This window comes from Cucurbita moschata, unplaced genomic scaffold (genome assembly GCF_002738365.1).
Source record: "Cucurbita moschata cultivar Rifu unplaced genomic scaffold, Cmos_1.0 Cmo_Scf00045, whole genome shotgun sequence".
Lineage (NCBI taxonomy): Eukaryota > Viridiplantae > Streptophyta > Magnoliopsida > Cucurbitales > Cucurbitaceae > Cucurbita > Cucurbita moschata.
In genome coordinates this window covers 634366-650898 of record NW_019268561.1, presented here as the reverse complement: position 1 = coordinate 650898, position 16533 = coordinate 634366, and the positions used below count along the sequence as shown (strand labels likewise).

At 36.0% G+C, this 16533-nt stretch overlaps 2 protein-coding genes across 6 annotated transcripts in view; both read right to left on the bottom strand.

Moving 5' to 3' along the window:
* Nucleotides 1–291: 291 nt before the first annotated feature.
* Nucleotides 292–6625, bottom strand: LOC111434684 (tobamovirus multiplication protein 1-like). 3 transcript variants are annotated; one of them, XM_023072159.1, is made up of 11 exons: nucleotides 6359–6624; nucleotides 5305–5395; nucleotides 5162–5214; nucleotides 4292–4384; nucleotides 4115–4186; nucleotides 3923–3995; nucleotides 3698–3743; nucleotides 3563–3626; nucleotides 2874–2927; nucleotides 2714–2791; nucleotides 292–506 (listed from the first exon to the last, which is right to left on the bottom strand). In XM_023072159.1, exons 1-11 carry the CDS (start codon nucleotides 6494–6496, stop codon nucleotides 414–416), a joined length of 855 nt encoding a protein of 284 aa, XP_022927927.1. In that variant the 5' UTR covers nucleotides 6497–6624; the 3' UTR covers nucleotides 292–413. The 3 variants fall into 3 exon arrangements, with proteins under 3 accessions (XP_022927927.1, XP_022927928.1, XP_022927929.1); XM_023072160.1 differs by lacking the exon at nucleotides 292–506 and adding an exon at nucleotides 741–955; XM_023072161.1 differs by lacking the exon at nucleotides 292–506 and adding an exon at nucleotides 1965–2041 and having other exon boundaries at nucleotides 6359–6625.
* A 2745-nt stretch (nucleotides 6626–9370) lies between these two features.
* LOC111434677 (calmodulin-binding transcription activator 2-like) overlaps nucleotides 9371–16533 on the bottom strand; it is a 15447-nt gene continuing 8284 nt past the window's right edge. Inside the window, exons 5-13 of one of the 3 annotated variants that reach the window (XM_023072147.1) lie at nucleotides 15929–15971; nucleotides 14482–14659; nucleotides 14174–14299; nucleotides 13715–14037; nucleotides 12413–12937; nucleotides 11505–12196; nucleotides 10759–11341; nucleotides 10200–10526; nucleotides 9371–9814 (exon numbers count right to left, since the gene is read on the bottom strand). In XM_023072147.1, coding sequence (XP_022927915.1) covers nucleotides 9701–9814; nucleotides 10200–10526; nucleotides 10759–11341; nucleotides 11505–12196; nucleotides 12413–12937; nucleotides 13715–14037; nucleotides 14174–14299; nucleotides 14482–14659; nucleotides 15929–15971 — 2911 coding nt within the window. In that variant the 3' untranslated portion in view covers nucleotides 9371–9700. Of the gene's footprint in view, nucleotides 9815–10199; nucleotides 10527–10758; nucleotides 11342–11504; nucleotides 12197–12412; nucleotides 12938–13714; nucleotides 14038–14173; nucleotides 14300–14481; nucleotides 14660–15928; nucleotides 16015–16533 lie in introns of all 3 variants that reach the window. The other 2 variants (XM_023072149.1, XM_023072150.1) reach the window with 2 other exon arrangements.

The following is a 16533-nucleotide window of genomic DNA, read 5'->3' as shown; positions in this document are numbered from 1 at the left end:
CGGAGGAAGTTTCCTCAGTATAAACAGAACTAATGCTGAAGGAACAACCTCTACCAACTGCAGCAGCATGCACGTTGACATATGTAATCTTTTGGGCATGTTTTGTTTTTGGCTGCTCTACCAACTGCAGCAGCATGCACGTTGACATATGTAATCTTTTGGGCATGTTTTGTTTTTGGCTGAAAGAACTACTTTTGGATGAAATTAGATGACATATGTAATCTTTTGGGCATGTTTTGTTTTTGGCTGAAAGAACTACTTTTGGATGAAATTAGAAGGGATACTAGTATATCTAGCCAAACAGACGATAACAGAAATCTATAATCGAAATCCTATTCAACAAACGTCATCTACACATAGTAAAATACACAATTAGAGTGGAAACCTCTGCTGACATAAAACTGTTTAGAGCTTCATTCAATGGGGTGATACCGATCAGACATACGCCTCGGAGGAAGTTTCCTCAGTATAAACAGAACTAATGCTGAAGGAACAACCTCTACCAACTGCAGCAGCATGCACGTTGACATATGTAATCTTTTGGGCATGTTTTGTTTTTGGCTGCTCTACCAACTGCAGCAGCATGCACGTTGACATATGTAATCTTTTGGGCATGTTTTGTTTTTGGCTGAAAGAACTACTTTTGGATGAAATTAGATGACATATGTAATCTTTTGGGCATGTTTTGTTTTTGGCTGAAAGAACTACTTTTGGATGAAATTAGAAGGGATACTAGTATATCTAGCCAAACAGACGATAACAGAAATCTATAATCGAAATCCTATACAACAAACGTCATCTACACATAGTAAAATACACAATTAGAGTGGAAACCTCTGCTGACATAAAACTGTTTAGATCTTCATTCAATGGGGTGATACCGATCAGACATACGCCTCGGAGGAAGTTTCCTCAGTATAAACAGAACTAATGCTGAAGGAACAACCTCTACCAACTGCAGTAGCAAGCACATCAAATTTATCAGAGAGAAGAAAAACTATAAATAAATTAAAAGATGAAAATGGGAAGTTTGCTCCAATGATAAGCTAACAAGATCATAGAAACAAATAAGAACTTTCATGATTAGAAAGTCCGATAAAGAATATTAAACCCCACAAAAGTACTCTAGTTGAATATGTGCAGCAATTCACCAACAGAAGAAAGAGAGCTACGACAAATAGAAAATACAATGCCCATCAAACTCAGTTTGAGACTCATTTGAGGACTGTTTTGAAGCCCAAATTGAAGCACGAGAGGAAAGGAAAGAAGAGAGTTTAGTGCGTGGCTGTAGCATAACAGCAGGTGGCTTGGGAGCTCAATGCCTAGGCGCCACCCTAGCACTGAAGCACCTACTTTGACGCACAATTTTATTTCAAGGTGCCTTGGAGCTGACAATACTTTCTTTGTAAACACTAACCATAAAATGGCTTTTGTGGTAGCCAATATATATGCATCAGCAGCCACGTAGACACCTATGAGAACTCTTCACATGGTCAGTGTTAAGAGAGGTAAAGCCTTTGTGAGCATATGAACAAGCATGTCTCTCTTATTCTGTTCAAGGTGAACCAGTACAACGCTGACATTGTGTCTTTTTCTTTATTTTTATTTTTATTATCTATATATCATTGTTTTCGTACCATCCCTGCGAGGCACCTTGGAAGGGGAACTTTGATGGTTAGGAGCACCCAAGAAACACTATCAATTGAAAAAAATGGTTAACAAAAGAACTATGAAGGTCAAGCTTCCATTAAGACATTCACTTCTTCCCTTGAGATCAAAGGTTCAAATCCCCTCTTTGTTGTACTAAAAAAAAGAACTACGAAGGACGGAAAGGAATACTCATGCAATACTTTCCAAAGGGAAAAGGACAATCTAATAAGCACAAACACTTTCATTTTTGGTCCAGTGTCCATGTCAAACATGTGTCGGCCTGGATACTTCTGGACACGTACGATATGCTGTTTATGTACCTTTTTCATTCTAATGTCCTAAAGATGTTGGCATCCTGCCATGTCCGTGTCCCATGCCCATATCTGTGCTTCTTAGAGAACAATCCATGAAAAAAATATTGAAGACAGAAAAAAATTCAAGACTGGTTGTGAAGGCTCCAAGACAAAAAAAATATCCTTTGGATAACCTCTCACCTAAGTGAAGATCAATTTATTTGAGCTATGTTTGATCTGAAAATTATTTTAATTTGGAAGTCGAGCAACATCATGGAGTGACAAAAAGGGAAGAGACTTCAATGGAGCAACTTTACGAATTCCATGTCTGGGGGAAAGAAAATTAAAAACTAGGATTGAAAATTGATTACAAGACCATCATCCACGAATGTACAGAATCCATGATGTGGATGTATGAAAACTCCTCCAAATGACTGCAGTGTGCACTTATAATAAATTGATACCCTGCTAAAGAAAGTTTTTGACAGATTCTGGATTAAACAGAAAGTTGGAGCGCCCATTACTTTTTTGAGTTTAAGCTACTTCATAATTATATTTGTAAATTTTTCTCGTGGATTTTTTCTCCCTGTAAAAGGATAAGTTAAATTTAATGTTTCATTAAGTGGGGAAAAAAAAGTTAGCCAACGGCCCTACCAATCCCAGCAAATAGAATCATTTTTTAACCTCCTCAGTTGTTTTACTCGAACTTTTAACAAAAAAAGAATAACCTATTCATCTTAGAAAAGATATTAGGGGATTTTAAAACTTGCCATGTAGTATATCAGGTTGAGAATGGGATGATCTAGGACGTCAAGATCTGCATCCTTGTCAAATGCAGAGAAGGCAAGCTACAAGATGAACAAATATACATGTGTATTAATTGCTTAAATAATGTCGGATCATGATTGCCTTTACCAAAAGGAAACTCACCACAAAACACCGTATAAAGAAACAGGTAAAACAAATTGTTGTCACACAACCAACCTGCACAGATAGAAAAAGAAAGAAATTAACAAGCACGTCAGAAAATCTTGATCTTTCAAAAGGCTAAATTCATGATTGATCCCTGAAATATACACTCTTCCTTAATTATGGCCTTGATGCTTTAAAAGTTCTATCTCATTCCAATTTTTCAAACAAATCCTTGTTGACATTGAATAGTGGAACAGTGGCATAGCATTTAAAATATCTTATGGTCTTTCCTTACTGGGGTAGACTTCTCTAATTGAATACTAAATGAGTTATGAAATATCTTATGACCATTCTTAACTGGGATAAAACTTTTCTAATTCAGTACCAAATGAGCTATGAAATGCCTTGTATCAACACATGTAGGGCACTGTTTTCAAAAAAAAAATGTGTAGGCCACATTGTTTTTTCAAAAAAAATGTCAAGACTCCCCTCTAATATTTAATTTCAACACCATCATTGAGCAGGGTAAACTTGTAAAATACACGGGAATAAATCAGTACTTTCAGGACATTAGAGACAACATTGAAAAATTATGTATACTTAAAAGATGAAATGATATACGTGCCTTTGTTGCTTCGGTTATTTCTAATCCTATAGAAACTATGGTCAACAAAAAGAATTTTAAAAAATCACATCAAAAAACCAACCTCATACAACTTTTTTTGGCGTCCTCTAGATTCAATTGGGAATTGCCTCAGCATGACAAATAACCTGTTAAGAGAGTAGTTGTTTAGAGTGGAACATGATTAACCGCAGCTCCTCAATTCATAAACATATATTACCTCCCACCATATATCAGGAAACCCAGTGCAGCAGACAATGAAACCACTAGAAATAACGAAGAAAAAAAATTACATTGCCTCCGTAAACTAGGATGTGGAAGCCAAAAGATTCCAGTTAAAAATGGACATAAATTAAATATTGCATTTCTAAAGCAAATAATTTTTTTAAAAAAAAAGCATTTGCTTTTGATATAAGAGAGAAGAATACGGGTTTCGAGCTGAAACCTGAAAAGAAAAGCTTAGCACCAATAACTGCACCAGGAGATTTGTTTAACATCACAAATATCCAAATGCAGATCTGAAACATGATGACAAATAATTTAAATAAAGCTGAATGTAAACAAATCAACCAAATTCAGTTCAATATGTTTTTCACATAGTACTGCCGACTTCTGGTTGCGACATTGTCTATCTTACCTGTATAACATATATAACTCCATTGATGATACAGTAAGTAGGTTTAAGTCTGTCAATCGGAAGACTTCGCGCCTGAAAGAAAAATAATCACCTATACGGATTACCAATGATGAATCTTGCGCAGAAATGATATAATAAGTGATATAACTTCGAACTATAATCATAATAACAAATTACCTGATAGTAGATCTCTGCCCAAAATAGAACAAGTAGTGTGTACGTTGAAAAAAATAGAAGTCCAGGAACCTCCATAACTACCATTTCAAGAGCCTTTACCAGCAAGAAAGTTTCAAGCCATATAGATCAGTGAATATAATCACAGTTGCATAAGGGAAAAGAAACGTGTGTCTCACTGAATATCTTGATTATCAATTTTAAATTTATATACGGACTAGCCTTTTTTATATGGGAATAGGATCCTCTGCTGTCTGTGGATTGTGATGGGTAACAAAATTACATAATGCAACAAATCGTTATCTAAAATTACCATGGTTCCGAGTGTTGGGGAAGAAATCCCAAGATTTTTACGACCAACGGTCCAACAGGAAGCAGGAAACAAGGCTTTTGTTTGTTTGTGTTTATTTAAAAATTTCAGCTCAGAAAGCCTTCTGGATGTCCGTAGTTTGAAAATAAATAAATTTCAATATGGTATTTCCAAAAATACAAATACAAATACAAGTACAAACAATAAATAAATAAATAATCTAGTTGTGCATTGATATCTGTAATTAAATTTTTTATTCTCTCCCTTCACTTTTGTTCATGTAATAATAGTGTTTTGATGAAAGCTTCGCTGAATGAGCAAATTGAATATTCTGGAAATGTTTGGAATTAACATGTAAGCTAATGACAAAGGGAAGGTACTTAAAATAAGATCAACTAAAAGTTCTAGTTTAAATTATCATAAAACTCATAGATAATCCGAAGACAATATCAAAATGAGTTCTAAACTTACTCAAACATCAAGTGATAATCATGGCTTCAATAGGGTATTAAGAGTTTAAGACAATCTAGTTGGCATTGTGACAATTACTATAAGAAACCTACCTTCGGTCTGATGAGGAAAACACTCTTATAAAGCCCAAAGAGAATAGCCCTCACTGTCAAAACGAAAATAAGAATAAGGTAGCATTAACTCATCATGTAGAGTCTTAAAACTAAAATGAAAAATAATAAATATACAATCTTACATCCATTTACAACGAAATTCATCAAATGGAACCCCTTTTGTGTTGTCCACTCGAATTCGGGCACTCGTACTTGAATCCGAATAAGTTGAACCTGGAAACTTGAGCAATTACTTTAGTCGTTAATTATAAAAAAAACATAAGTGTGTTCTTTTTCCTCTAGACAGCTAAGTGGTTTAATTTTAGTATATCATTTTTTTATTGAGAAATACTTTCATTGAGAATATGAAAGTACATATTGTAACAAAAGGAGCTATTAACTGTCTATACCAAAAAAAAAAAATAAAATACACTCAAAGAGAACCATGTCTAGACAATCCTACGAAATTCCTCTAATACTGATGCCCGGAGAAGTAATCTAACACAAAACTAAATATCTTACCGAGACCTCTCAACACTATTGAAAATTCTCCTCTCTATCCAATCAAATCCCCCAGGTAGCAAGGTGGCAGAAAAAGCAGAGAACCAGAGACTAAAACCCTAGTAACAAAATGGAAGGTGGAAAAGCACCTCCTCCATCCTAGAGCAACAACGTTTGTTCAACGTGTATGCACCAGCAACAATGAAGCACAACTGCAACATTTGTAAGGTGTCCAAGGGTTGTGCTAGTGACTCGCATTCATCAAATTTATCTATTGTGTTTCCTAACCAACGTGTGATAGCTATACTGAGATTCATAAATGCTCCAAAAACATTCTCCACTACAACACTACGGAAATTCTTTTTGATTTCAAAATAATTTTTTACACTAATTGGTGACTCTTAATCAACTTAGGATTAAATCTCAACTCATATGAGTGCGGAAGCCAAATAATATGTTAAAATTAAGCTACAAAAATCAGTTCTAACCATGTTTATAAGCACACAGCACATCCACAAGTCTATGTTACTTAAGAACTTCAAAAAAATAAACAAATATGAGATAATATCTCATTTCTGTTAATTGCTGATACGTGATATAAGATACGAACTCAACCAAAAAAACGCTTTAAACAACTCATGAATTTCATAACATACAGAACAAAAGAACAGTAAGAATTGGAGAAAAGTGGAGTACTAAGGCAATGATCGAGATGAGGCCATAAGAAGCAGACAAAGTGTAGTAAATCCCCTTCTGCCAATCCTCCGACTCATCAATTTGATTCCACCATTCGAATCCTCCAACCGCAGAGGTGATCACTAAATCCCTCACCATCAAAGCTTCAAAGATGAAGAAAATCGCAGAAAGAGAAGAAGCGTTCGTTCTTATTCTTCGTTAATGCCAAGCCAGAGAGAGAGGAACCTTGAACAAGCTTTCTTCGCCATTAATGCCGCGCGCGGCTGCGAGGGAACGTAATTTGGTGTATGAGAGAGAAATCTCAGACACGTGGACGGTTATTAAATGGACTTGTGGCAAATGCATGACACGTGTGATGATATTACGCGCTTCGTGTAGCGCGTGGGGTGTTGGAATGAAGTCATTTGCACTTTTTAATTGCTAATTAATTAATTATGAATATTAAATAACAGTTTTTTTTTTATTTTATGATAATATTTTACTTACCTTCCAATTACAATTTAAACTTATATGGATAAGGTTGTGTTAAAATAAATTAAAATTTTATGAAAAATTATATACCGAAAATATATAATTTTTTTATACATACATATATTTGTTTTATCTTTATATTATTCTAATTCATTTTTTATTATTTATTCTCCGTCGTATTTTTATTATTTGAAAGATAATTTTTTAAAATATATATTAAAATTGAATTCGTTTCAAAAATAAATTAATAGACCCAAACTAATTTAAGTGTATTTTTGAAATAGGATACCAACAGTAAAAATATTTTTAAATTTTTTTAAAAAAATAATTAAAAAGTTTCAGGATATTAATAAAATTCTGAAATAAAAATTAAAAGGGTATTTTTAAAAAAAAATATAGATGTAATAAAATAATAAATTAATATGATTATTGTATTAAAAGTCCTTATTTTATTATATTCAAACATTCTATGATCACCTGCAAAACCTTCCTAAAACCCTCTGTTCATACTCATTTCAAACCCCTCCTGATTCATGTCGAAGCCCCTGAAGCTCTTACAACCCAATGCTTCTAACCCCAAACTTTGGGTCGTTATTGGGGTCGGTGTAGCCTGAATCGTGATTCTTGCAGATACCCGAAGGCGAAGAAATGGAAAAAACTTGTGAAGAGATGAATTTGGTGCTTTTGTCGATCGATTTGAGCTTCAACCGTTCCCTCAGCCTCCGCTCCCCGCCACCGGACAGCCCCTTGCTGGCTCACTTTCGCTGTCAAGGACGTGTTAGTACTCTCCTTATCTCTCTCTGATGTTTGATTTTGTATTAATGTTTGGTTCTATATTAAAGAATGATCATAGGTTTATAATCAAATAATACTAACTATGCCTTTTGGGAAAGTAGCAAAGCCATGAGAGCTTATGCTTAAAGTGGACAATATCGTATCATTGTGTAGATCTGTTATTCCTAACATGTTTGTTAATCTCTCATGGGGGGTTTGGTTTCTCGATCGTTTGTTTTGGTGTGTTGCTTTAGAATCGACGTGAAAGGCTATGTGACGGGGTTTGGCAATCCATGTTGCTGAAAAGACTGATGGGGTGGTGAGTGTTCGGCTCAAGAATGGTGCTGCTTGTGTTGGGAAGACTGTTATGTTATGGATGAATTGGGTTTTGGGTAAGCCATTGTTCGTTTAGTTTCCAATGTTTTTGAGGTGTTTGTTCGATTGTTACTTTAGGATTACTGGGGAGTGGAGAACTATGGATGCCATCGTTTGTACCTGGAGGTTCTTCTCGTGGGTCTGCTGTGGCTGTTGCAAGAGAGCTTCTTGACTTCATTTTAGCTCGTTATGTATAACAGCCCAAGTCCACCGCTAGTAGATATTATCCGTTTTAATCCGTTATGTATCACCGTCAACCTCAGCTAGAAAAAGGTTTCCACATTCTTATAAGGAATGTTTCAATCCACTCTCCAATCTCCAATCGATGTAAGATCTCAAAATTCATCCCCTTGAGAGTCCAGCATCCTCGCTGGCACACCACTCAGTGTCTGGCTCTGACACCATTTGTAACAGCTCAAACCCACCACTAGCAGATATTATCTATTTTGGCCCGTTAAGTATTTTAAAACGCATCCACTAGGGAGAGAAGACCCACACCCTTATAAAAAAGGCTTTGTTCCTCTCTCAAATCGATATAGACTCTCACAATAAGAGTATTCAAGTTGGAGATGAAAATGAGAATGAGCATTTGAAAGCTTTTGACGACAAATATTCTAGACTTCAAAGCAAAACATTCTCGAACATTTTAATAACGAGTACGTTTTGAAACCAAGTTTGCCTAGGCATAATCAAGAGCATGAGGTGAAGCACAAGACGAACATCTTCTCATGAAACATTAAAACTGCTTTACCTGGCATTGATGTCTGAGACTGCACCAATTTGGAGTTGTTACAGGAAACAATCCCCTGATCTCTGATATCTTCAATCTGCATGAGAAATTTAGAGATTGACAAGATTAGCCTGAACCACATTCAGTTCTTCAACAACCAATTGTTTCCCAGCCATATGAATAGTAAAAGCAAAAGCAAAAGCAATGTATTTAAGACCCACAGAACTCGTTCTCTACCAAGAACTAACAGGTGCTGAACAACATAAAGTATGTCACACAACCCTGTAACTGTGCCAAACAAAGAGTGTAGTGAGTCAACTCATCTGTCAAATTGACAATTAACGAACTCAGAGAGTGATACGTACAAAAGTTCATCAAGAAGTTCACGAAGTTATAAGCCACTCCAGAAGCATGAGGCTAAACTTTTAAGCCTTGCTGTTCCCAAAAGAAAAAAGAAAGGAAGAAGTGAGGTCCCACGTCAATTGGAGGGACGAGTACCAACGAGGACGCTGGACCCCCAAAGGAGGGTGGATTGTGAGATCCCACATCGGTTGGAGAGAAAAATGAAGCATTCTTTATAAAGATGTGGAAACCTCTCTCTAATCGACACGCCTGCTAGCAGTCCTCAAATTTCTTCAAGGAGAGTAGAAAAGTAAATGGAGTGACCAATACGAACAAACATCAAAATTACCTTCAAAATATGACACTAAAACATACAGAATGTAGCAGTATTAAGTGTTCTTTCCATATACAAAGTCGGTTCAAATTCAATCGATCGACATAATGTCGGGATCTTCTCCATAAATTACGACATCAGGTAAGCCTATTAACGACCTATAAAATCTATACCCTTTTGGGAGGCAGCCAACAGTAAGTGTTCATAATATAAAGACCTGAATCTCATACATTAGTTAGAGAGCTGTATTTACAGGGAGAAGCTGAAGTTAGGAGCATGAGAGCACAGTAGGCTGATTGATAACACCACCAGTTTCTCAATCAAATGTCATAGACATCAAAGCATCATCATCCAGCAGTGAGTCGATATCAATCATGTCATCACCTTCTATTATCTCTTCTGAAGTACTAGTAATACTTATATTACTCACCTGATCAATATTTGCAAACAGAACAACTCATCAATATACAATGATCAGTTTCATTACAGAATTTGTTAGTACAAGAAAATTAACCCAAGTACTAAACATATTAACCCTTCAACGTCGAGAATAATACGCTATTGAAGTTAAAATTTATCCAACAAATAGCTCATATACAGAAATATTAACACGAAAGAGTCGAGCAACGTGCCATCTGACACATTGCCATAAGCTAACAGGCAAAATGATAATTATCTAGCAACCCAATTTAATCCAATACTATTATGTTAGGGTTCTTAATCTGATATAAGTGACAGATATAGAATTCTCAACTATATACATAGAAGGAAACAGAAACTAGATTCTGATAATGAATGATGGCAGATATCAATACCTTGGTTTCTCGGCACTTTTGAACCACGGTAAGTAGCCTACGGTATTGGTCCCGTCCCTCAGGATACTGAGCCATGGACTTGACTCTAGTAAGTGCTTTTTGAAATCTTTCCTCAGTCTGTCTTCTTCCTTTCTTCAAAAAATCTTCGTCGTCCTCTTCACGTGGTTCCATCACCACAGAGGGCGGAGTCTTGGCAACTGTATCTGATCGGAAGCCTCGCAAACCACTCCCCTTCCGTCTCCATCTCAAAATAATCTTGTCTAATATTCCTACCGACCAGACGATCTTTTTGTATTGCTTCCTCACCTGGTGTCCTCTCACAATGGCCTTGCAATTATGGACATTCGAAGTTAGTTTTCGGTTTTATGTCGCAGACGGAAGTTAAGTTCTTTAGTCATAAATCAAGAAAGTAAAAAAGAGCAGTATAATTTTTTCCTTGATTTTCTATTTTCTAAAAATAATTCCTACCAAGCAAATATTAAGAATCATTAAATAGTCATAATTCACTAACGTCTTCAATATAATGGAGCTTATTAAATGAGTATGGGAGAGTGCAAACCTGAATTTTCACTATTCTTTGACGTATAAGCAAGAATTCTTTTCTCATTTTCCAACCACGGAACTTTTTCTGTATGTGAACTGCAGCAGCATGGTCTGGGCTGTTACTCAGTCGAGACTTGCGTGCCCTGGCAGCGACAACCGAAATAGCACTATCATCTGAGTATCCAAATTCATCAGCTCCACGCTCTGATAATTGCTTTCTCTGAAATGACTTTACTCGAAACATCAGATGTATACGATCAGCAGCTTGAGTAGCATTGCAGACAGCAGTCAACGAATCCTTCAAGGACAAATCACCAGGCATAAAACCATCATTTATTGGTGTTGCCTTTCGTTCAGCAGCGGTATACACAGCTTTCCCTTCTGAAGCGTCTAGCACACCATCTTTTTTGGTATCTGCCATTGATACAGATGAGATGTAGCTGGTCAATGACGACTCCGCTAGAAAACCAGCGATCCCCTTCTGTCCCCTTACAGAAGCAAGGTCTGCAGGCGTTGTGCCCGAAGGATTGCCTGGAGATGGATCTGACGGCAATCCAGGATCGGCGCCCAAAGTTATAAGAGTTCCAACTGTCAACTCCCTGCATGAAACAATCCAGGATTAGCACCCTAAGTTTTTATGGTGACTTGGGAGGAAAAAAAGGCTTTTTGATATTCAAAGAAATAGGAACCAAGCATTCTTTTTAGATGAGTCTGATTAGCATGATAGAAAGGGCTTTCATTCAGGAGTTTAAACGTTCTTGCCTGCCATAGAATGCTGCCCAATGAACAGCAGTCCATCCATTAACGTCTCTGAAATTCAGACTCACTCCAGTAGCTACAATTGGTCTGATTGCCCAATCATAGCCAAGAGCTGCAGCTAAATGAATTAATCCCTGTCCCTTATCATCCAATATATTAGGACCTTTTCCATCTTCAATTACTTTACGTATAAGCCATGAGTACAGCTTTTCTTTCATCAGCTTTACAAAAAGAGATTCCTTGCTTTGATGCTGATTTTGATCATTCTGAGAATTTGGCTCTTCCCCATAACAATCTTCTTCTTCTTTTATTGAGATGAGCTTTTTGATTAAGTTCCGTTTCTCCAAGGCACCTTCTGAGAGATTATTTGGAGGATCTGAAGATCTAGTGGATAGTAGCCTCTCAAACCGCAAATGCATATGTAATTCTTCTGTAGCACCAGCGGTATATACATTGGTAACATCTACATCTTGAGCAGAGTCTGCCAGGTAATCAAATTCACGCACCTCGCTGCAAGCTAATCTGTTGGAACATGTAACATAAAAAGGGACTTGCCCAACACTATGTGGTGGTGCGTGACAGCACAGAATCCCATCAGCCAAAACCTCTGCAGGAACCTCAACTTCCCCAAACATACATGACCAGTAACATTTTGTGGCATGATTGTTCCCCAGAAACTTTCCTATAATCACAACCTGTTTGGGTTTAATGAAAAAAGAGAATTTAGTTTTCGGAACAAAATTTTCAATGTCTCGCGTATTTAGAGGGGAAAAAGTGACAAGTAAATAAGAAACTGTAGAAAAATGGAGACAGAAACCAATAAATTTCAAAAACTTAAGACGTTTTTTTTTTTTTCCCCTCAAGCTTGATTCACAGTAACTTTTTTTCAGTTTTTTCAAACATTTATTTACCTCGGTTTCTAAATCTAGAAGTGTCGACTTCGGAGAAAAGTCTGTTATACTGAAAAGCTGGTCTTCAGAAAGAGAAGGGCTTAATGACGAATCATCCACCATATCACCACATTCTACAGTGCTCCAAGACAAGCCAGATGATGGATGCATGTGCAAATCATCAACTTCCACAAGCTCTCTAGATACCCACCGTGAGAAACTGTCGACTTTCTTCAAACTCTCCTCTCCATCTACTAATGATTGTTTCAAAGCCAAAGAATAGCTGATGGAACCTTCTTTAGATATATCATTTTCAGAATTCAACCTAGTTGCAGAATACAATTCTCCTTCATTGAACTGTGGTTCGAAGTTTTTTGAAAAAAGCTCCTTATTCTCTATGCTAGGATGAGCATGACCGCTTCCAAAAGTTGCGTTATGAGATTTCTGCTCAGTTAACTTGCCATTGATATCATAAACTGAATATAAATCTGGAAACTGGTCAACGTGCCCTTTTGAAAAGGATGAAGTATTGTCTTCAAAAGGAACCTGTAGTTGAATCCAGAAAACGTTATAAACAACTATCTGCAGAGCATAATTGAATTAAATTCATTTGAATTGAAGGGTTTTAAATAGCTCAACAGATGAGCAAGAACACGATCGAATAGAAGAACCTCCATTCAAGATAAATGGCAAGGTGATCAAAGATATTTGTGTGTCATTTGTGTGTCATTTGTACCTAAAGAATCCAACCTTCCCTAACGCAACCAGCTCATACAAGCCTACATCCAAAAAATGGTTGAAACTTTGGAAGCAGCTTAATAATTTGTGCGTACTATCACTCCATTCATAAAGTTTATCGCCAGAATAAGCCAAAGGACTGACAACAACTCATCTCTTTACATTATTTTTTTTTAATAATATATCTTCATCCTTATAGAGGGGAAGTTGGTTATCTAGAGGGGAAACAGAACAGATATGCGAATAAGTGAACCACTGATAAGTAACGTCCAATTACAGTCATTTAATAATGGCAGTAGCTCGTTAACACTACACAGTCATTAAATTATAAGTACAGTTCAAGACAGAAAAAATATAATAACAGGCCAGGCTAAGAATCACTTATTCTTCTGTGATACAATGCCAGGCAGGTAAGCTTTCTACAACTAAACCTCACCTCCCAATCTATTCTATCAAAACCCAACCAATCCTAGGGTGTTCTTGGGACGAGTTTGAAGCCTATGCAGATTGACATATTTTCTTTAACCAGATATACAGATAGGATTAAAGAACAAAGAAATATAAATGAAAAAAACTTCTAAATACCTGACAGTTCGATGCCATTGTCAGTGAGCTCTTAAAGTCCTCTTTAATAGCATTATTACCGGCTAAAAGCTTGCCAGGAATTGAATTCTCCTGTCCAAGGACAGTTCCAGAAGATAAAGGTTCAATCCAAGAGTTTAAAACCTGAGAAGGTACTGTTTGAAATCCAGTTGTGCATTGTTGAAAGATCTCTTCCCACGAGGCAGAGGTGAGTGTCTTCTGAGAACCAATCACACCTGTACCACCATCACTACTCCCAAGTCCATCTTTCTGAACTTGGGGTACATATTCCACGGCAGGAGCCGATGGCCAAGCTTCAATATTATCTGGAGTATTACACAAGTCAACATTTTGAAACGTCAAATAATGTCAAGGCTTCTATCAGGGAGAACTTGATTAAAAAATTATATATGTTTACTAGTGTAACATAAGTTAGGAAGAAAAGAATTAAACTGGGCTTACTGGAAGAGGAATGTGGATAGTAAATATTTGATGGACCAGCTTCTTTTTTATTCACCAGAAGACCATTGTTCATTAGTGGTGATGTTGGAAATGAGTGAAATCTTGAAGTTTCTTGGTAAGTGTCTTCTGCACAAAATTGCAAATTTAAGTAGCAACCTTCATAATAAATGTAGAGTAAAAACATCGGTAACTAAGATCAATGAACAAAGTACGCATTTAACGTTTTTCTTCCAGTGAATAAAATAACCTCCAGACCTAGAGACCATACATAAAAGCAAGAAATAAATAACCAAGGAGAAGGAAAATACCAGTATCAGCATCTTCATATGATGATGTCACAGTGCTGGTTGGGCTGGGGGAATCTGCATTTTCAAAAGCTGCTTGATTACGACTGCTGGAATAGCTAGAACTCATAGGACTGCTCTTCTGTGAGCTTGATGAAACCTCATCTGTCTCAACAACAGCTCCAATATTGGTTCTATTACCCTGATTTAAAATTTGATCATACAATTAGAATTTTGATTTTGTTAGTATTATTGTAATAAAAATAAATAAAGGGCTGGGCTTTTCTCTTTTTTTTCTTTTTTTTCTTTTTTTTTGGGTTTAAGTGGGCTTCTTAAGAAGAAAGGTTGCAATGTGTCGGGGGATTGTCCATTACATGTTCCAAACAAAAAAAGATATACAGTGTCGCATGTTGGACAACTGTTCGGAACATGTCTGAATGTATCAGTGTCCGACATGACTTTGTCAAAACGAAAGTGCTATGTTTTCTAGAGTACCTCCTTTACCTTGATGTGAAAGGCTAAAAATCCCAAAGAAAGTCAAATACTTTGTTTCACAGGTTTGCTTGGTAGGTGAACACTTTGTATTGGGTTTTAAGGCATTTGTCTTTTCTGTTGGGCCCAATGGTTTAGAAGACTAACGACGGCCTCGAGGCTTTTCCTCGTTCTTGAAGAGGTGAAGCATAAGCCTCAAGGCGGTATGAGGTATAAGCCTCCATTTTTAATCAAAAACATTATACGGATCAGGATTTGTATAATCTAAGTATTTTCTAAAAAATAGTTAATTAAAAGTAATTTTAAAACATCACCCCTATCAATTGCCACTAGAACAAAAATTCGAAGACGATATCTTTCACATCACTACTATCGTTCCTAATAGAATTGACAAATTCTATAAAGTGGTCTTCAATGTTTTTAAAGCCTATGTAGTAGACATAGTAAAATAGTCAAAATTGGCAGTCTTTTTTTAAACAAACCACTTTCATCAAATCAAAATAGTCAAAGGGTATGCATTCTTTTGGCCATTTCGTCACCTCAACAACTTGATTGGTTCATCTTAATGCCTCGCTATGAATCAATATATCTAGTTATTTTAAAGTATGTTCTTTTATTTACATATCTTTTAGTTTAACAACATGAGAGAGTGGAAATTTGGACCTCTTCTTAAACTTCAAACCTTGCCTTAATCCATTGAGTTATACTTTTGTTAGCGTGTTTTATGCGTTTCCCGCCTAAAGAAGGAAGCCAGTTTTTTCACACCAAAATGGAAAATGAAAGAAGAGAAAGCATATCCTAGTTGAACCAAAACCAACATACTAGGGACCATATCACCTCATAGCCTTGTACAAAAATACGAATCGCAAGATTCAAAAATAAATTTTCATGGAAATAAGTTAAAATTAAAACAATAGCAGTAAGAAAAATGATACCAATTAAAAAGCAGAAAGAACGAACAAGTAAAGCACCAGATTACCTTTACTTCCAAGTAGTGGACAAAAACTATGTGCATTAAATGCCTGCAACAAGCAATAAGCAACAAGCTGGTGAAAACAAAATCACCTAGAAAAAGAAAATTTATTAATAAAAACAAAATTTATAATTGTTTTTTTTAATAAGAGACAATTTTATTGATGATTGAAATTCACAAAAAAACGTTATCCATAAAACTTCTCAATTTATAAGAAGGGAGGCGTGACTATAGGAAAATGTATTAGACAAGTGGTAAATAACATTGTCGAAGAGATGTGAATACTCTTTGATTTCTTTCTTCCTTTCCACAAAAACAAAAAAAAAAAAACATAATGAAATTTTTCCATGACGGGGATTTTGCATTGGTGAAAGGGTGATACGTTAAGGTCATGTCCAATAAATCCTTTACCTCCTCAAGAAAGGTGAGATACCATAGAGAAACCTCTTCTAGAAATTACGAGCGTATATGCATTGCATAAATAAATGGCTATGTGATTCATTGTTTTTCATGTATAGTGCATACCAGCATGGAAACAGTCATGTAGGGGTTTTTTTTTTCTTTTTTTTTTTCTTTTTCTTTTTTTTTTTTTTTTTTTTTTTTTTTTTTTT

Bases quoted from the DNA above. Each gene is read 5' to 3' on its own strand.
- LOC111434684 (XM_023072159.1), bottom strand. From the start codon at position 6,496: ATGGTGAGGGATTTAGTGATCACCTCTGCGGTTGGAGGATTCGAATGG. The intron at 3,627-3,697 runs GTAATATATGTT...CTCTCTTAACAG, and splicing joins TTCCTGATATATGGTGGGAG to GTTATTTGTCATGCTGAGGC. The intron at 2,792-2,873 runs GTGAGTTTCCTT...TTCATCTTGTAG, and splicing joins TCTTTATACGGTGTTTTGTG to CTTGCCTTCTCTGCATTTGA.